Source organism: Watersipora subatra, chromosome 11 (assembly GCF_963576615.1).
Source record: "Watersipora subatra chromosome 11, tzWatSuba1.1, whole genome shotgun sequence".
Taxonomy (NCBI): Eukaryota; Metazoa; Bryozoa; class Gymnolaemata; order Cheilostomatida; family Watersiporidae; genus Watersipora; species Watersipora subatra.
In genome coordinates, this window is record NC_088718.1 from 27,062,036 (window position 1) to 27,083,062 (window position 21,027).

Here is a 21,027-nt window from a genome sequence, read left to right on the forward strand (position 1 = left end):
TAGTAGAATACTAATATTACTGATTATAGTAATGTTTACCAGTAATGGAAGTTATTTCTACAAATCCAACACCTTACATATACAAACTAACAAAATTCTAAAACAATAATAGTTACAAAATGTTGAAAATAGCCAATGAAAGTCGCCCTTACATGTATGTCCATGCTCTGTACCTAGTTCTTTGCCGTTCTCTAAGTGTCAGATGGGATAAGAATACGCTATATATTATAAAATAAATAATATGTACCGGTAAATACATATACATATTTATAATATTTGCATGATGATGAAATAAAGTAACTAAAGCATATGCCACATCAGGTGACACAAAAAATGTATCAATTGTTTTACAAAATGAAATTGAAAGCTTGATGCTTAATTCAATTTAGCTGCAACTATGGCTTGCCAATTTAATTATTGATGTGATTACTCATTTACATTAATTTAGCAATTTAAGGCAAAATGTATTTCGAAGTAAAATTAATTTCGTAAGTAATTTGTTAAGCAAACATTTTCCAAGCTAATTTGATAATTCAATGCCTAATTTACTTTTTACAATAAAATTATTTATTTTTATTAGTTGGCAGGTAAAAAATTGAGCTATGTAGTAAGCAAAGCAGTTTTTTCCATTAGCAAATTCAACTCTGACCTGTGCGTTTCTATTCGTTGTATTTTTTATAATTAAATTGTATTGCGATGGTATTCAAAACTTTTGAGAGATAATGCTTTATTTGCCATTTCTGCGGTGCTCTTGCTTGAGCTGATAGGTGCCTTACATACATGTGGGATGGACAGTTTGAAGAGCAGTATCCACTCATAGTATTCAAATTATTATTGCTGCTAGCCACCATGTTATATCTCTTGACTGTTTAGTAGAACCAGGGTTTTTACGGAGACATCAAAACAATTTCTATATAAATACAAACCAGAAACTGGTTGGATATACAAAACCTTTACGCATCGAGCTACTTGTCAATTTAGGTAAGGCTTGTGAATAGACTTGAGCTTTAAAAGTGTTAGCTTTTTTTAAATATACAATTACGAGATGAATGTCCGGTGTTGCACGGGTATTAAAAATCAGCTTATAAACAATGAGAGGTATTGTAGTTGCCTGCCACTTGCCATTAGCCTGGCACAATTCCAATGCCTAGTTTGAACAAGCCGACTAATAAGAGCTAACTATTGCCCTCACGGAAGAGCAAGCATAAAATTACATTGCGCCGTAACGGAGAGCGGTACCGTATTTTCACCCACATAGTGACATATATTGCCCAAAGAATCCACCAATCTTGCGTAGGTAAATTAGTAAGGCATTTTTCTGGCGAATGGGAGATTCCGAGATTGAATCTTTTGCGATACGAATTTTTCATTTCAATAATTTAATAGCCATAGCTTGACAAACTGAACTACACATGGACTTTGAAATTTGTATATATAGATTTACGACATCTTGTAGGGAATTCTGTCCTCTTTGTAATGGTGTATCATACAGAAATCAATTTTAGAGCTACTGTAAATGGGAGTTATTCTTGTTTGAAAATGTTGGTGTCCTTCCATTTGATAATATTTAAAAATAGTGGGCGTGGCATGTATGTTTTGAAACTAGAAATTTTCATATACACTTCCATTGGTAGCAACGTGCTTCTGCCATAAGTGGTTAGGGAGAAGTTATGTTATGCATAACTAATCCGAATTCATGTGAAACATCAGTAGTGTTGAATTCGCTTTCTCATTTTATTCTATTTTAATTATGTTCAATTTGTATGCTTTTTCTTAGCTTGTGAGCACTAATTTGATTATTACTGGTTCATGTACTAGTGAAGGTGTTATACTACTATAAGCAATACTGATATTTACCAGTAAAAGCTACTTTATTCTATGAGTCAAACAATTAAAATACACAACTAACAGAGTTTTAAACAATAATCTTAATGACCGAAGGTTAAAACAGCTGATTAAAGTTACACCCTACTTGAATGCTTGTCCATATTCATTGCTCGGTCTCGTAAGACCGCGAGTCGTGATAGTCAAATGACAGTCCTTAGATATAGAGGCTCGGCAGTTGAGATAGTGAAACAGAAAAGGTTTAGTTGATGATGGAAAAATAGGCTTCGTAGGAATGGAGAGGCTCCACAGACAGAGGGAAGAGAGAAGGAGTCTCCAAAGGCACAGGAAAGTGCCTTAGCAGGCAGGGGAAGAGAGAGAGCCTCAGCAGGTCTTTGGGAAAGAGAGATAGAGATGCTGAGTCATTGAACCTGTTTTCTTTTATAGATGTTTCCATTAGCCTGTGAGAAAGTGTTGAATCGCTCAGGTTCTGTATTTTATGTATCAGAGGGTTAGCAATGGGCGGATTTGTCTTAAGTACGTTATGGGAGTGTAATAATTGGAAATGATGACTGCAAGAACTCCAATTGTTTTGGTCGTGTCTGGTAAAGTTCTAATTTATTTTTAATGGTTGTCTGGCACATCAATTAATGTCTCTTTTCTCATAGGTTACTTCTACAGGAGGTGTCCAAGCTGCTTGTAGATTAGTATATGATGACTGTCTTTATTGCTGGCTCTTGTTGTATGGAAATACTGCAAAAACAATATACCAATAGAGAATGCAGCCAGACCACAGGATAAGCATATAATACGTACAAGCAGCAAGACTCCAAAATAAGCATATAATACGTACAGGCAGTAAGACCACAGGATAAGCATATACTACGTACAAGCAGCAAGACCACATGATAAGCATATAATATGTACAAGCAGCCAGACCACAGGATAAGCATATACTACATACAGGCAGCAAGACCACAAGATAAGCATATAATATGTACAAGCAGCCAGACCTTAGGATAAGCATATAATACGTACAAGCAGCAAGACACCCAAAGACATCAAAAGATCCAATAATTAGAAAAAGTCAGAAGCAAATTAGAAACTTCAAAATTGGAGGAATCAATCATAGAAATTGCGTCAACACCAGATGGAGAACTTGCCAAAGGGAAATCGAAGCAATTGTACCAACCAGCCGCCATCTCCAAAAAAACCACCAGAGAAACATTAGAGATGAAACAAATGAGTCACAAACAGATCTGCCACTCCTGTTAAACATTACCTAGACACCAGGAGTAAGTCACAAGCTCCACCCTGCATGTTGACATCACGTGCACCAGCTGAAGACTTATGCAAACAAGATATTTTCACACATCTGACATAAAGCATTGAACCTTAACAGCAACCTATTCCCACAAGCTAACCATCCCACATGCCAGGCTTCTATAAAAGAGAACAGCTCCAATGACTCAGGATCTCTATCTATCTCTCTCTCTATCTTCCCGAGGACGTCCTTGGATGCTCTCTCCTCTGCCTGCTGAAAAGCCTTTTTCTCTCTTACCTATAGAGCCCCATTCTCTTTCACCAGCTGAGTCTCTACTAGACCACTATCTCAACTACCAAAAAATCTACCTATAAACTGTCACGGCTCTCGTTTGACTGTCGAGACTCACAGCCGTACGAGACTGAGCAAACAAGCTTGGACGACAGCTCGAGTGAGTATGTAGTTTTGATTAGCTCTTTTAACCTTTTGCCATTAATATTTGTTTTAGAATTTTGTTAGTTGTGTATTTTAATTGTTAGACTTATAGAATAAAGAATTAACTTTCACTGGCAAATATCGGTATCGCTTACAACAGCTCAACACCTTCACTTGTACCTGAACTAGTAATAATCAAATTAGTTCCCACATGCTAAGGAAAAGTGCACAAACTAAACATAGTCTAAATAGAATAAAATGACAAGCAATTCCAACACTGATGTTGAGTGTGGAATCGGATTAGTTGTGCATAACATAATTTCTCGACATCCACCCATAACACTTTATAATGTTTTGGGTGTCACGCTCATTGTAATAATGCGCTTATATCTGATGCTTACACGTTTCTCCATTATGCTATCTGTTTTTTGTTAATACTTTTAGACAACACTTCTACACGGCACTAGGAGTGAGAACATCAGGACTTCACATAAACAACTACAAAATGTCTTTACGTATTGACAAATATAGTCTCATCTATTATAGCAGACTGATGAAAGCAACCAATATAAATTACAACTGTCTATAAAATTTATTATATATATTTTTGTGTAAATAAAAGTACTAAAAGCCAATGTTTTCCTAATGCATTTGGTTCATTTCATGAGCCGATGTTATGATTGGCATATTTTCTCCATTTTTCCTTAATCAAAAATACATGTATATCAACGATAATGGCTACTGAAATGGTGATTGGCATATGTTAACATTTTTCTACATAAGTTTTCTACAACGGACGACGGTTAGTATGTTTTGAATGAATGGTCTGTTGTCAGATCTTCATCCAATCCCTCTCTGATGGTTTGTTTGGCGTCCGATTGGATTTTCCACGATTATCGTGATTTGGGTGTGGCTGTTTCCGCCTATCGTAACCTTGTATTATACGGAAGTTCTCATCCGTCTTTTGAGTCGCTACCGTTAGTTAGGTTTCGGCATACTCAAATTATTGCTCGCAGGAGGTCTAAAGATCGTATCGTCTAAATTTAGGATCTCGTGTAAAATATAGGAACCGCGCCAAACGTAAGCATGGCTGACTCGAACCTACAAACTGGTATAGCGCTAATTATTACGTTCACATTGGCTTTAAACGAATTATTTTTGTAACCAAGTTCTATAAACGATTTACATTATTGCAACACTTTGATTAGTTTTCCATTTACACTAAATAAGAAATTCATTTTGCGTGTTTTGCAAATAGACCTACATTATTTAACGGTGTTGCATGTGTTTAGGGAGAAATTAAGTTATGCATAATTAATCCTAATCCACACGCAACATTGGTGTTGAATTTGTTTTTTCAATTTATTCTATTTTGATTATGTTTAGTTGGTGCACTTTTGCTTAACTTGTGTGAACTAATGTGATTATTAGTTTGGTTCTGATAACAGTGAAGGTGTTAAGCTATTTTAAGCAATACTAATATTTACCAGTAAAATTTACTTCCTTATTTTATCAGTTAAACAATTAAAATTCACAACTAACAAAATTCTAAAACAATAATATTAGTGACAAAAGGTTAAAATAGCCAATAAAAGTAATGTTCGTCCATGGTCGGAACAACACGGTCGTCCATGTTGTTCTGCTCAGTACCGCACAGCTGCGAGTCTCGACGGTCAAACGAGACTCATGAGAGTTCTAAGATATAGAGACTCAGCTGATAATGGTGGTAGAGGCTTTACAGGCAGGAGAAAGAGAGCCTCAGCAGACCCTCAGGGGAAAAGAGAGGCATCACAGGCAGAGAAAAGAGCCTCAGCAGGCAAAGGAGCAAAAGGCTGAGTCATTGGAGATGTTCTCTTTCATAGATGTCTAGTGTGTGAGAAGGATAGCCTGTGGGGAGTAGGTTGAATGTTCAAGTTCAATGCTTTATGTCAGGTGTGTGGAGATATCTTGTGTGTACGTCTACAGCTGGTGTATGTGATGTAAACATGTAGGGTGGAGCTCATGATTAACTCCCAGCATCTGGATCATGTCCAACAGAGGGTGGCAGATTTGTATAGGCCTACGTGTAATCATTTTATTCGTGTCCAATGTCTCTTTGGTGGCTCTCTGGCAGGGCGATTGACTCATTTCCTGTGATGGATTCCTTCCACACTAGAATTTCTAGTTTTCTTGTTGATGCTTTTCCAATTATTGGATCTTTTGAAGTTTGCGGCGTCATGTTGTTAGCGCGTGTTGGGTATGTATCTTGTAGTCCTGCTTCATTCCCTGTTTGTATCTTGTCTCGGGAATATTTTTATACAACAATGGTATAAATACATGTGGACCAACACAACATGTTGTTGCTGTAACTGCTTTATGCGTGGATGCTGATTCAGGTCAAATAAGAAAGTGTTATGTTTGGAAAACACTAGGAAGATAAAATATTCTATTAACAATTTAATCCTTAAGCATTGTTTAGGAATACTGTGCCAAATGGAACAATAAAGCTTATAAATATTATTTTGCTTAATAAATACGATTATAAATAACGCATAGTGCAGATACAGTGTGTCCAAAAATATCTCCGGTTTTCACATTATTAGGGCGCAATGTTGGCAGATTATGATCAAACATCACTGTTTAAGCTTGAAGCCTACAAAAACTTTTGACACCCACATATTGAAGTTTTCATTATTCAAATCCTTCATTATAGCTTTGCATACATACAACGGCTTTGGCTCATGTTCGAAGAACTGATGTTATTGTAGCTAGTTATCTATTAATGGTTCCGCGTAACAATAGGAGTAGAAATATTTTTTTTAAAGAAGTGTTGATAAACTATCAGCACTTCTCTAAAGATTAGACAATCAAGTGATTGCACTACAGTTCCCAACAATGAATGTAGTTTGCTACCTAAAAATAACTAGGATTATCAATGCTCCTGTTGAATATTAGTGCATATCACCTGTTAGATGCAGCGCTCATTACTGTCCAAGCAATCAATTTTCCTGCTTCCACAGAGAGTGTGAATAACTTTGGGCACTGCTAGAGCTACTACCATAGCCAAATCTACATACCATTGGGAAACAAGCTCAGCTTCTGCTTGGTTTCATGTTCTACTGATAGATTCTTAAAACTTCGGTCATCCAACAGCATGCAGTTTTTCTTGCTTTACTGATATTTGATTAAAAGAATGCATCCAGCAGTATGCATCAGATGCTCTGGTCTCATGTTCAATAGACAAACTAAAATCTTAAAAAATACTCATAGGGCGCTTCGGTCCCTTATTATTTTGGTAGATCAGAGCCTTGAGACAAGGCCAAGGAATAGCCTTTAGTTTCCTGACCTTCAACAAAGTGCACAGACTGATAGGCCTACACATTATATAATTTTTCAATTTCAATTAATGCACAATCTACATTTATAATGGTTAAAGTATATGATAACTTGTGGATGTTGTAGGAGTGCACTCGGATTTGGAAAAATTCTATGAGTCATTACTTCCTGTAAGTCTTAGTAAACAATTATATTTATTTTTATCGTATTGTTTTCTTAACAGTTCCATTGCTGTACCTAACCTCCTGCCCTCCCTCTATCCTCGCTTTTTAGCCAGTCGATTTTCACAGCTACCTTTTTCTTCTCTACACTTTCTCACCTTTTGTTGCCATTACTATTGATGTTGATTAAGAAATATAGGACTGCAATATAATCATACCATTTTATTATGTTTTTTTTAGAAACCCTCGACTACCATTTGTTTCTTTGAAAGAGGAGCGGTAAGATAGTTTATCACTTTTGAATGCTTATTCTTATTTGACTGCGCTGTAAGTTCAGGAAGGGTCTTTCATGCACGAAAAACCTTTTAGGAAATAAGCATTTGTTTGCTATGAAGAGGCATACATTGAGCTAAACAAAAGCTTGGGGTATACTGGTTTCTCTCCCTCAGTTCTACACTGTACCAAGGATTTGGTTTTTTTATTGTAGTCTCAACATTAAAGATGTGGTTGCGTGAAATTTAAGTTGATCTTAAAAGAAAGCATTTTTTTTCTCTATCAGTTGATATGTTGTTTGTTGTGTTACGCGATCGCATTGCCAAGATATTTGAATATTAAAACCGAAAAAATCTGATCGCCGTAAAAACGCTCAGGCCACAAAAACGTGCCCAGACTTGCCCAAAATGATGTCACGCGTTAGGCAACCTGTCTCTATCTCTCGTATTCACATCGGCTATTTGCGATAAAAGTCTAGTCTTACGCGGCTCTATTGGCATATATCTTATTTTGTATTTGCTCATGTTGGCTAGAATAAAATTTTAAATCCTGCTACAGATGCATTATTATGAATGTTTCAAAGGCCTCAAATAACGAAAATTGAAAATTTGTTCTACTCACTTTCTCCAAATGTTGTGTAAACATTTGGGTACCGACTACCAATTCTACCGGTCTACGGTAATTCTGTCAAGTCAACTATGTACAACGAGGTCTTTGTATCAGCACAGTTCTGCAGCTACCCATACTAACGATATACAGCCTCCCATAAGTCCCGCCCACATTATGTCTGTCGCCTATCCTTGGGGCGGGGCTGTATATCATTGCCTACACCGTCTACGTACTAGTTTCTTACTGGTAGTATTCTTACCGAATACTACCGAAGTGAAATAAGCAAGCCACGTCTTTGAAAAGAATATAGATAGGGATAGAGTTTTAAGGATGAGAAGTCTGCTGCAAACTGGATTTGAGCTCACATTCTCCAGTTCTGCGGACACCCATATACCATATCCAATTCACTACAATATTCTGCAAATCATGTTTTGCATTATCTTCAACAATATTATTTTATTATATAATTTTTACAAGCAAAAATATTTTCATCTCGGCGTAAAGCTGTTATTAAAAATATTCATCAAGTCGTGGCCACTCACATAGTATTAGCTGATACAATAAGACAAATTCATCTACTGCAACAAACTCAAACAAAACATCATGGCTTATGCAGCACACATTCAAGTCTCTCTTTCCCCTCTATGGCAGTTTCCACACTGACAAAGCTTCTTCGGCTGGTGGGACGACATAAACATTCTGTAATCAGTAAAACAAATGCAATAAATATATGTCATTCATAGATATGTCATTCTAAAGCGTATCTATTGACAGCTTCCAAATTGGAAGTTAAATAGATTGCGAGTGTAATTTTAAAAACGAATAAACGTTTAACGAAAGCACAAGTACGCCAAGCCAACGATTCGAAGCTTTGGTTCTGGAAGTTGAAGATTTGCATTGATCAATCGATTTTCTTCACTTTCTACAAGTGAAAAGTGAACATCTAATGTCAAATCATAAATCTAATTTACTAGATATAGATGCCACAGAAAATTTGAAGCGAATGTAGCTAGGTGAACCAATAAAAAATATAAAACGATGATTAGTGATAGCAAAAAGTTATAATTTTATTAATTAGTACATGGAATTAGTATTAGTACAGTTAATTTACCTCCATTCTGTCTTCCTCTGCAGCAAAATGCTGCTGACGCCTGTCAGCTTTGACCATAGGCTGTCTACTCCAATCTTTTACTAAAAGTTGCTCAGATAACTCTGAGTCGCAGTCGCTCGAACTTGAAGCCATTTTAAAACTATGTATATCTTAGTAATTGTTGAAACGCGTTGAATCAGTAACGATGAGAATTCTCTAACGAATGAAAATGAATTCTCTAACGAGGAGAATCTTCGAGATCACAGACAACGCGTTTTACGAGTGATAACATTTATTACGGCCTATATAAAAATTTTGCGCTCATGATTGGCTAACGAAGCTACCTCATATTTATCGCTCGTGGTTTCGTTTCAGATATCTTGCTTGTGGCGTCACGAAAGAAGCACCCGCTAGAATGTGAGCTTTTTAAAAGAGGGCCTCATTCAAACGCATATATCTCTGGACAGGGTTGGTCTACAAAGACAAAAATGGCATCAAATTGTAGCTGATGTTTTGGCCTTTTATGGGTCTTAATTTCATTAAATTGAATTTTTTGACGCAATCACATCTTTAACCCAGTGATGTGCAAAGTAAATATTGCAGTATTCGTGCTGGGGCTACTCGCTTCTCTCCTGTTGCTTATATAAAATAATATATAGGATAACTTATGCAAATAACTAGTTTTCCTGTCCATCTACAGCTTCTCTCTACATCATAGAGTTATAAATATAATTAAGCTGATCATGGCACCCATCTACAATGTAATTGACACTTGTGTTTCGCAGGATATTTACAGTATCATAGGAGAGGATGCTGTCTTTGTTGCTAACGAGATACTGCATAGGTCAAATAGTGAGCTGAAGACGTGCTCCAATGGTAAGAAGTGACTCTAAGATTCTTCTTTCGTCCATCATCCTTGCTCATGCATCAAACATGCTTGAGAAGTTGTGTCCTCCTGATACCTCATACATATGGTAATGCCTGCGTGCATTCTCATTGTATTTATAGATAGGCTGAAGTATACAAATGTTAATAAAGTCCAGTTTGAGGGAGTCATCAGGGAGCTGCTGTTGGCTCATCTATACAGGGTTGAGGTGTACAACCTTAAGACCCGTGCTATTGTCTACAAGGTGAAGTATTCTTTAGCTCATTGCCATTAAGGTAGCATGCTTTGCATACAATTGTTTTATTATTAGGAGGTAGGAGACTTTCTGTAGGAAATATCATGTACCAGGACTCGGTGAATCATTGAGTTTTTATGCATGTAGGCTTCGCCTGGCAACATAGCTCAGTTTGAAGACATTCTCTTTGCTGGTGGCGAATCAGATGAAACGTTTGGAGTAGCGGCCATATTGGTTTCCTCAGTTGACGGAGTGCAGACAGTTGGTCTGGCGCTTGCCGACCAGACCAACAGGGAGTTCACTCTTGCCGAGTTTAAAGACAATGATCGGTTTAGCGGCCTCGAGGTTTGTTTTTTGACTTAATTCTCTAAAGAGGTTTGAGTCATCTCTACCTGGTTATGTACTGCCCAAATCTCTTGGAGGTCAAAATGTTCCTCCAAGTATAAAACCAAAAGTCAAAGAGTAAAATTTGTTTGATACTTTTCTCTGTTTTTCTTGTCGTTGTCAATACTTGTCTTGACAGCTGTCGCTCTCTGATATTCAATAATACTGATTAGTGCAGAAAACATGGCGTCTTGTAATCTGTTTGTTACAAATGTATCGTGCCATCCATGTGAGCTCGGCCTTTTGTTACGGACATGTAGCTCTTGTTTTATGGATGTGAGGCTCTTGTATAAGGGACTTGGGGCTCTTGTGTTATGGCCACGCGGCTCTTGTGTTTCAAGTGCTTACAATGCCTTAATCAACCACGTCAAGTATTTACAAAGTTATAACCATTCACATCAAGTATTTACAAAGTTATAACCATTCACATCAAGTGTTTACAATGCTGTAACCAATCACATCGAGTTTGCAATGCCATAGCCAACCATATCAAGATTACGGACATGAACCTCTTGTGTCAAAACATTGAAGCTCCAATCCAAGCAAGCCAAGCACCGGTTTCAAAATTTGAGCTAAAACTCATCGCGAAATTTGGCTTGGATTCTGAATAGTTTGTATTTTAACCAGCTCATGTCTCCAGGTGTCACTGTATCCATATATCCAGGTGTCACTGTATCCATATCTCCAGGTGTCACTGTATCCATATCTCTAGGTGTCACTGTATCCATATCTCCAGGTGTCACTGTATCCATATCTCCAGGTGTCACTGTATCCATATCTCCAGGTGTCACTGTATCCATATCTCCAGGTGTCACTGTATCCATATCTCCAGCTGTCACTGTATCCATATCTCCAAGTGTCACTGTATTCATATCTCCAGGTGTCACTGTACCCATATCTCCAAGTGTCACTGTATTCATATCTCCAGGTGTCACTGTATCCATATCTCCAGGTGTCACTGTATCCATATCTCCAGGTGTCACTGTATCCATATCTCCAGGTGTCACTGTATCCATATCTCCAGGTGTCACTGTATCCATATCTCCAGGTGTCACTGTATTCATATCTCCAGGTATCACTGTATCCATGTCTCCAGGTGTCACTGTATCCATATCTCCAGGTGTCGCTGTATTCATATCTCCAGGTGTCGCTGTATTCATATCTCCAGGTGTCGCTGTATTCATATCTCCAGGTGTCACTGTATCCATATCTCCAGGTATCACCGTATCCATGTCTCCAGGTGTCACTGTATCCATATCTCCAGGTATCACTGTATCCATGTCTCCAGGTGTCACTGTATCCATGTTGGTTTCAATTGCAAGGCGGCTCTCATCCAGCTCAACTCGAAGGAAGTACTTATTCGAACAGGGGATGCAACTCCACAGCCCGTACGAGATATTCTCAAGCTCAGCAATTGCCTTATCACAGAAAGAAAAAAGGGTTGGTTTGTTTAATAATTACTTGTAATGAACTCTAGTAGATATCAGCTGCTTTATTTTTTTTTTCACGGAATGTATTGCTTTCAGTTTATGAAAACTTTGGGGTCGTATGTGGTAGCCGTGGTGGTAGTTGTTCTCCTTCTCTCTCTGTAGCTGATTTCGCATCAAAAAGTACAACTCAAGACTTGGAACGCCTGCTTAAGCAGAGATCTGATATGTCGGCGGAGTCTCTGCGTGAGTTGCCCACTCCTTGCTTCATAGTTTACATTTTTTATATATATTTTACTGTTATGTACAGTCAAACCCTTACCTATCATCATACAGCTTTTCCAAGATGTGATGTATTGCTCCAGCAGATATCCAGCTGTTTTCCCAAAGTAATTTTTAACGAATGACTTCTTGAAAAATAACAGTTTTCCATTATGTAAAAAAAAATGGCAAAAATTGATAAATGTAATAAATACATAAAGATATGAAAATATATAAACTAGTTCCGACTTGGTCAGACTGAGCTCCAGTATGTTGTGTTGTATAACCTGTTACCTTTACTTTCATAAAATCATTTTTGAATTTCTACAATAAATTAACAATAAAAACCTTCATTATGTATCAATTTTAAATAGTTTATTCTCGTGTATTTGTTAAACACTGATGTACATATGTTATACACCGATCCTTGTGTATATGTTATACACTTATGTACACATTTCATACTCTGATCCTTGTGTATATGTTATACACTGATGTACATATGTTATACACCGATCCTCTATCCTATATCTCGATCCACCGATCCTATATGTTATACACTTATGTACACATTTCATACTCTGATCCTCGTGTATATGTTATACACTGATGTACACAGGTAGTTCATCCCTATGTTCATGTTATAATTGATGTAAACATGTTATGCACTGATCCTCGTGTATATGTTATACACTGATGTACACATATAGTTTATCCTCATGTATAGGTTATGTACTGATGTACACATGTTATACACATGTTATACACTTATTCTTGTGTATATTCTGCACAAGAATGAGCAGGTAAACTATTAGCCATGCTGAACGTTGATTAGCTCAATAGTCCGATGTCTGATCTATTGAAAGAGCTGCCTATTGAGATCTGATAGCGCAGTATGATTTTAAAGACAATCCGGTTGTTTTTTGCAGCCGAATTGGACAAAAAGCTTGCAGTCAGTTGTTTAGGTGTGCTCATCAACTACCTAGAGGTAAGATGTTGCTAAATTATTCCCAAGTTTATATATTTAAACTATCTATGTGCTTACAAGTTTGATATTTTCACCTTTAATTGCTTTATTATGTATGCTGTGCCTATAGGGCCTTTCCCCAATTACACCAGATACATTGTCTTTCAACAATACCACAACTATCACATATGCCTAAATCTATATATATATATATATATAAATCTCAGTCTGTTGGGTGCATGTCCAGCTATAGTGGTAAAAATTTATGAATGAAAAATCCGCATCGCAGAGACTTTGATCTCAGAACCTCCTGTTTACATGGCGACAATCTAACCCATTAAGCTACACAGGATACAACAGGTTCTTTGGGTAGGCAGTTATTACATAGGTTAAACATGCGCATAATGACGCTGTTAACGTCACTGAAGCTTGCTCTCACGGCTCTTTTTAGTAAGCCTCGCAATAGGTGTACACGCTCTAGCTTTCTCAAATTAGCCACTGGCAATTACATTACCTGCCACTGTTTATAAGCCACTTTTATTACCTGCCCAACGCTGGATATTCATCTAGAATAAGCCTAGTTTAAAACAAAAAATAAGGTTGCCAAACTAAAGGGTCAGTTTATAGAGGCATAACTCGGATCACACTCAAACATAATGACATCATGCTAACTTAATTTCAACAACTACAACTCGAACGATACTAAGCGTGTGGCTGGTGTCTTGTTACTTCAGTTTATTTTATACCATACGGAGGGTTTATGCTTGAAGAAAAGCCGGTTGTGAAGGTTCCTTGAAAAAATGAAATGAGACTCGTGCATTTTACCTTTTTATCCCATTTTTGTTCACATAACTATATCATGCCTACACAGGCGCGATGATTTGTTAATAATAGTAGTTTTGATCAAGTACTGTATGACAGCAATAGCTGTCTGTGATTGGTTGGTCATACACGTGATACAACTTTGTATGTAGTTAACTTAGATTAATTATGCCGCTAGTTCAAGTAAAAATTTATTACTATTATTAATAAAAGTAATAATAAGTAATAATAAAAGCAGCAATAATAGCTATCATTTTCATTTAATCTTTTCTGCAATGTTTTGCTGTAGTAGGTGTGTACGTCACGTTACGGTTTGTAGGGTCGGCTGTTTTTCTAAGGTCGGTTTATATGTGAGAATATTCAGTTACCTGTTTTTAGCAATAATCTAACTGAAATGTCTTCTAACAGCATAATACCAGGAATTGCTGGTTGACCTCTTTTGAGTCAATCAGCGATTGACCCTCGTTATATTGTTCACTCTTTTGGGTCAAATACATGATCAGTAGTTCACTAAAATCGTGAGTTTATGCTGACCCAATTGGTGTTTAATGTTATCATTGATATGCTAGTGTCATATGGCCATTCTAGTGCTGGGACGATATTAAAAATTCGTTTCGGTACGATATGATGGCGTAGACAACCGATATATTGAAATATCGGTTATGTTATTCGGAGTTGTCTTACCTGCTAGAAAAAAGCTGCCATGAGAAAACAACTCCCTAATGAGTCTATGTACTAGTATAGTTCTTTGAAAAATCGGGTATTAAATCGAGTAGAATATATATATTATCGTCGATATCGTCTAGTGTTGGGCCAGTATTTAATTTAGTGCCGGATCGGATATCCTTGCTCATTTTTATCGGTTTTTCCGGTATCGGTATCCTCGGTATTTACCATCTTCGGTATCCTTTGCCAACTAAGAAAGTTCGGTATTGTCGGTACTATTGTTCGGTATGTGGTTATCAGTGTGTCTTTAAATCATAACTGTCTTGAACAATTTTTATCGTTGTGCAAAAAGTAGCCTGTGCAAAAAAACATTCTTTAGTCAGCAGTATATTGTTACGGCAAGGAGACTCCTTGTTTTAGAAAGCCAACAAAGAAGGATGGAAATATAATTTTCATGGTAGATGTTTTTATTGTTTATTCTATTAAAAATATCGTTATTGATACAAACGTTATGTATAATAAAGAACTGATAGATAATGGCAATGGGCTCTCTTTGTTAAATATACTGAAACAGTTTAAAAAAAATCTTACTATCACATATTGTAATCAGGTAATGTAATCACATAATTATACGCAGTTCAATTAGAGTCCAGTCCCGTTAGAGTCTTTATACGTCCTCTCATCTGTGTAGAACGCCCAAACCTTCGAGGCTGGTGGCATTATCAATGTAACGTAATATAATAGTAGATACAGTAAGCGTGGAAATTTTTGTTGAATTTGTTCGCCAATGCATGCTGAGATTGGCATGTTCGTCATGAAGTGTTTTAAAAATCTCTCCGGATATCCGTATAACCATATACCGATAGGCTTTTACGGATAAATACCGATCATATCAAACCGGCCGCGGATACCTAGCTGACACCGAAAGTTATTGGTTTCCTCGGATACCGAGAATCCCTCGGTATCGGTAAGAGCGGATAACCCAATACCGGCCCAACACTAATATCGTCAAATATCGACGATATCCGATATTTCGATATGGGCAAAAAGCACTCGGTATGGTTGGTATCAGAAAGTGGTATCGACGGTATACTGAAATATCGTAATACCGTCCCAGCACTAGGCCATTCATGTGATACAGGGTTTAGTACATGTAATATAGTTATAGGAATAGTTTACTGCTTTTTATAAGTTTATTAAATACTTAAAAGTCAACAAGAGAACATTTGGTTTTACTGTTTGACAAATTTATTGGTTCCTCGTGGTTAGACAACTCCTCACAATCTGCTTGAATATTAGTTAATGTTTTGTAATGTTATTATTCCAATATGTTTTAGTTCATGTCAGATGCTTCAAACTTCCACAAGTATAAGTTGAAGGCATTTGATCTCTCCCAGTACGTTAAGTTAGACACCGCTGCTGTCAAAGCACTTAATTTATTACCTCTTGGGCCAGGTATGTGCTTATTACATAAAGGTTGACTTGCAACAAAATTCACATTACAGTTATTTGGTATCAAAAGGTTCATCATGGTTTACTCTGCTGTGTTGTAGGTGCAAAATATGTGGAAATGTGATAACAAGCTCTTAAAAGCTAAAAAATGAACAGTTGCAGCCATCATAAAAATGACCGTAGGATGGAATCCCTCTCTAAAACGGCTCAATTATGACGTAGTTGAACACAATGTGCTTCTGTTTACACTTTCATGCAACTTCATTCGTCAAAATCTTTTCACAAATATACTTCACGAATTCAATAAAACTATATCTATGGTCCTTGCTATGGCCTTGATGTCACTTTGAGCACTGATATTTCAAAACCTAGCCTAAAAGTTGGTTTAATTTTTTAACCTTAGCTTGAAGGAGTGCATATCATCCTCTGATAAACATGATGAGCCTGTTGGTCGCCGGTGATAGTCGAAAAATGCTGCAGAAATTGTTCGCGCCATTTGGCAGGAAGTAAGGATCACATTATCAGATTACGACTAGATAATTAGACCAAGCTGAAACGAAACTGTAAAGTAGCGATCGTCTATATTTGATAGGGGCTTTCCGGTAGAACTGAAGTGTTTTTTATAAACTAGTGCTACGAGATATTTTATATTAAGCCTTTTATTGGCCTTTCAACTCGCGTGATAACATCACGCGTCAAAACAATAACCACGTCGAGTTGAGTACGTCATCAAAATCAAGGGATTCCAGTCTACTGCGTTTTGGTGATGGCTGCGATTAACTGTTTGTTTTTGAGCTTTTAAGGTCTTGTAATCACATTTCCAAATATTTTGTACCTACCACACAGCAGAGTAACACATGGGGAGGGAACCTTTTGATACCAAATAACTGTAATGTGAATTTTTTTGCTAGTCAATCTTTAAGCAAACTCGTGACATTTGTGTTTTCATATCATTACCTTTTTGCGGATATTTCTCTGCCAAGATGTCACATGTTTGTTTGTTTGCTTTATTTCATCATTAATATATGAATATATACAAAAAAAATTTAAACTAGACAACGAGCATCCAGAGAAGGTGATGATGAGGTCATGTGCGCGATAGCAAAAGCTAATATTTAGTGCGGACCGCACGGTGGCAGATTACAGACAAAAATTAATTAAGCATCATAGTTAAAAAAATTATCTCAATAGCCATGCCCTTAAGCTCCTCTTAAAACCTAACGTGTTTTGTATACTGCGAATAGAAATAGGCAGAGTGTTCCATAATACAGCTTCTTGATAAATTGTTCTTTTGTGACCAGCAGCGGAAGATGATTTAGGTAGAGGTAAGTTGAATTTAGAATTTTGAGTGAAATAGTGCTGTGAGAGATGAGAATATGATGAGTAGAAAGATATATGAGCTCTAAGCAAAGTCCAAAATTTAAACAACTGACTAACATTCAAAATGTTGCATTTTTTAAATAGATTCCCAGTCGAGAAATGAAAATGTTTCTTGTTAATAATGCGAACTACTCTTTTTTGATAAATAAATAATTTTTCAAGATAAATTAATGAAGCATTCCCCCAGGCTTTAATACAATATGAAGTTTTTGAATTGATCAATGAGTTATAAAGTAAAATCAGAATATTTCGTGGTAAATGAAATAGTGAAATAAATGTCATGTTTGGCTGCCATGAGGTATTGTATGGGTTTGATTAAAAGCTCGTATACAACAAATATCTATACAGTTGTGTAGGATTACATGAATTATTGCACAGGTTTATCCTTGATTAGTGATATTTGTGAGGATGGTTGTTTCAGACAGCAAGGAAGTCTGCCTCTATAAATTACTTAACCGTTGCAAGACGGGGCCTGGTCAGAGGCTGCTCAAGCTCTGGATTCTTCAGCCTCTTGTCGATGTGAACAAGATTGGTAAGCTCACTTTCTACAAGCCCGCTGTATCAAGGCTGTATACTCTGCTGTATCAAGGCTGTATACTCTGCTGTATCAAGGCTGTATACTCTGCTGTATCAAGGCTGTATACTCTGCTGTATCAAGGCTGTATACTCTGCTGTATCAAGGCTGTATACTCTGCTGTATCAAGGCTGTATACTCTGCTGTATCAAGGCTGTATACTCTGCTGTATCAAGGCTGTATACTCTGCTGTATCAAGGCTGTATACTCTGCTGTATCAAGGCTGTATACTCTGCTGTATCAAGGCTGTATACTCTGCTGTATCAAGGCTGTATACTCTGCTGTATCAAGGCTGTATACTCTGCTGTATCAAGGCCCAACTTAACACCGAAATAAACTAAATAGAAAACAGTCACACGGCAAGGCTATTCTCTGACAGTTGCATCAACAGGCAGACGTAACAGTTTATTAGCCAATCTGTGCACAGTTAAGAAATATAAACTTATATGTTGAGTCACAAAGAGCAAAGTTGAACTTGCTGACATTGTCACCGATTACTATACAAGTATCATTTTTGTTCGCAACTTATTTCATTTCTTAAAATGTAGTTTTCACCTTGCATTCAGTCGATCGAAAGATCTCGTGATAATAAATATACTCATAAATCGACTTGCGGATCTGACAAGCTGATCTACTTAAAAACTCAACTGATCCAGGTTTTCGATTTGCTGACTGTTTTTTTCATTTTCAATCAATGGTTCAATCAGTAATCAATAGTTGTCAGGAACCAGAGGGACTCTTGAAACGAAATGTTTTAGCGACCTGGCAGAATGCACAGAGCATTAGGGGTACGAAGTTTGGATGAAATCGACTAAAAAATGTGAAAACGCATAGTGTTTACCCAGACTACCAAATGGCACACACTCAATGAAGATTTCGGTAACATCGATAACCCAAATAAATTATGCGTTTATTCGTGAAAATATTTTTTTTGTGCTATCTAATTTGTAATGTAAGTAAATGGCAATAGTACACCTTATTCCTCACCCATTATTATAAAAATTCCAATCATTGTAAATGGAGTTCAACATATGGTTGAAAAAATCCGTTTCATGCTAGATTTGATCTCTGAACCTCCTGTTCACCAGGCAAATATCTTACCAATTAAGCTACGCGAGATTGATGGATCCATTGACGGATATACATGTATGTGGGTCAAATCACAGTATTGTGAAACCAAAGATGTGATTTTTAAATTTTATCATAGAACCAAGTTTTACACATCATTGGAAAACTAAAAGTCCAAACTTTCCATAATTAATAATGATTTTTTATAAATAATGAACGATTTCTATGAAATTGAGAAAATTAAGCAGCAAGAGACGATTATGTGATCATACAGGGGACATTGATTTTTTCGGATTTTTTTAGATGCATATTTTAAATTGCAAATTGTGTCACCAGGAACCTCTTAATCCAATTAAGTTTCTATGACTGGAAAAGTTTCCAAAGTTCTAACCTTAATAAATCTTGCTTAAGAGGCGTTCCAAATACATGCGTGTCCCTTGTATGATAATTTGGGCACCATTTTTTGGTTTTTTTGAAAACAAATCATGTGAAAAAATTTCTAGTTAGGATTTTCCGATAGTACCATGAGAGGTTCATGATGGCATGTTTAGTTTTTTAAAATAATTTAATTACTTGAGAAAAATTAAGAAAATAAATTATCAAACAAGGGACAATTTTATCATACAAGGGACATCTACTCTTTCATTCCCTTATTATACCTCATGAAAATTGTCTAAAATAACATGGCCATCTTTGCAATGCTACTATTATGTCATGAATATTCATGACACAATAGTAGCGTTGAAAAGATGGCCATGTTATTTTAGACAATTTTCATGAGGTATAGTTAACATACATACGAAAGTTATTAAACTCGGCAGTCCGTAACTTAATTTTAAATGGTTAGTGGTTTCTTAACCATTGTTGGTGGAGGAAGGCCATAATCTTTTCTGTACCCAACATATTCCCAGCCTAATTGCACTTAATCCCATTATGTTGAAATTTAGTTTCTCGCGATCTGAATAGTGATGGCTTCATGAGTTGGCATTGTAGGCAACTAAACATAACTAGTTGAATTAATTAGTTCCAATACAATTAATGTGGCTGTCTCTAAATATTTTCTCAAAGCATTGTCGGCTTGTGATTGCCTGACTGGCTACCTTAATAAATAATCCCGTCAAGACACTGCTGCTGGTCAATGCAATAGAACAATTACTTTTCACAAGCTGCCAGTCTCAACCAGAATGTCGACGGTAAAGGTTGTCAAAGACAGGCCTGCAACTCATTGTGCCGCGCAAAGGAAATATATAGCTAAAAAGAAATCGGAAAATCTAGAGCTGTACAAGGCTAAGCATTCGCAACAAGTACGCGAGGCATGGGCAAAAGTAACAGCCAGCCTTACAGAGGAGCAAAGGGCTACTCGAAGAGAGAAGGAACGGCTCAAGAAGGCTGCTCAGCGTCAAAAGGCTCGTGAGCTGAAAGCAAGCACCAGTAATCAGTCAACACCAGGATACACAACTACTCAAGCATTTGGTAAGTTATAACAAAATCAATCAGTTCAATTGCATTGGTTTTAATTAATAAGAATTGTGTTATAAAATTTTGACTTCGATCACTTTGTAGCAAGTACAAGTATCAAAGGTTAATAACCAAGTGCTCTAATTTTTTACAGGAAAAGCATCACGGAAGGTACAGAAGACATTGCCAAAATCCCTTACTAAGCGAGCAATAGTTCTGTAGAAATAGAAATGGAGAGAAATGGATGTGGCCCACCCCAAGAAATATCGAAGTCACCCATTCTAACTTTATCCTCGATATTAACCCAGAGCTCATTCCATGCGACAACAATTGTCGAGCCTATTGGCTGCTGAATGCTGAGGCAGTCAAAGCTGCTTACAGTCAATATAAACGTAAATACATGTAAATTTGCAAGGTGCATGTCCTTGTGATCTTATTTGTCATTTCTTTATCTAATTTCCAATATTTATCTAAGA

At 36.7% G+C, this 21,027-nt stretch overlaps 1 protein-coding gene across 1 annotated transcript in view; it reads left to right on the plus strand.

The window, feature by feature from the left end:
• Positions 1-5,243: 5,243 nt before the first annotated feature.
• LOC137407927 (DNA mismatch repair protein Msh2-like) overlaps positions 5,244-21,027 on the plus strand; it is a 43,132-nt gene continuing 27,348 nt past the window's right edge. Inside the window, exons 1-12 of the mRNA XM_068094312.1 lie at positions 5,244-5,392; positions 6,458-6,525; positions 6,965-7,008; positions 7,240-7,278; positions 9,757-9,847; positions 9,980-10,101; positions 10,240-10,437; positions 11,799-11,916; positions 12,069-12,149; positions 13,094-13,152; positions 15,957-16,074; positions 17,873-17,983. Coding sequence (XP_067950413.1) covers positions 5,244-5,392; positions 6,458-6,525; positions 6,965-7,008; positions 7,240-7,278; positions 9,757-9,847; positions 9,980-10,101; positions 10,240-10,437; positions 11,799-11,916; positions 12,069-12,149; positions 13,094-13,152; positions 15,957-16,074; positions 17,873-17,983 — 1,198 coding nt within the window. The remainder of the gene's footprint in view (positions 5,393-6,457; positions 6,526-6,964; positions 7,009-7,239; positions 7,279-9,756; positions 9,848-9,979; positions 10,102-10,239; positions 10,438-11,798; positions 11,917-12,068; positions 12,150-13,093; positions 13,153-15,956; positions 16,075-17,872; positions 17,984-21,027) is intronic.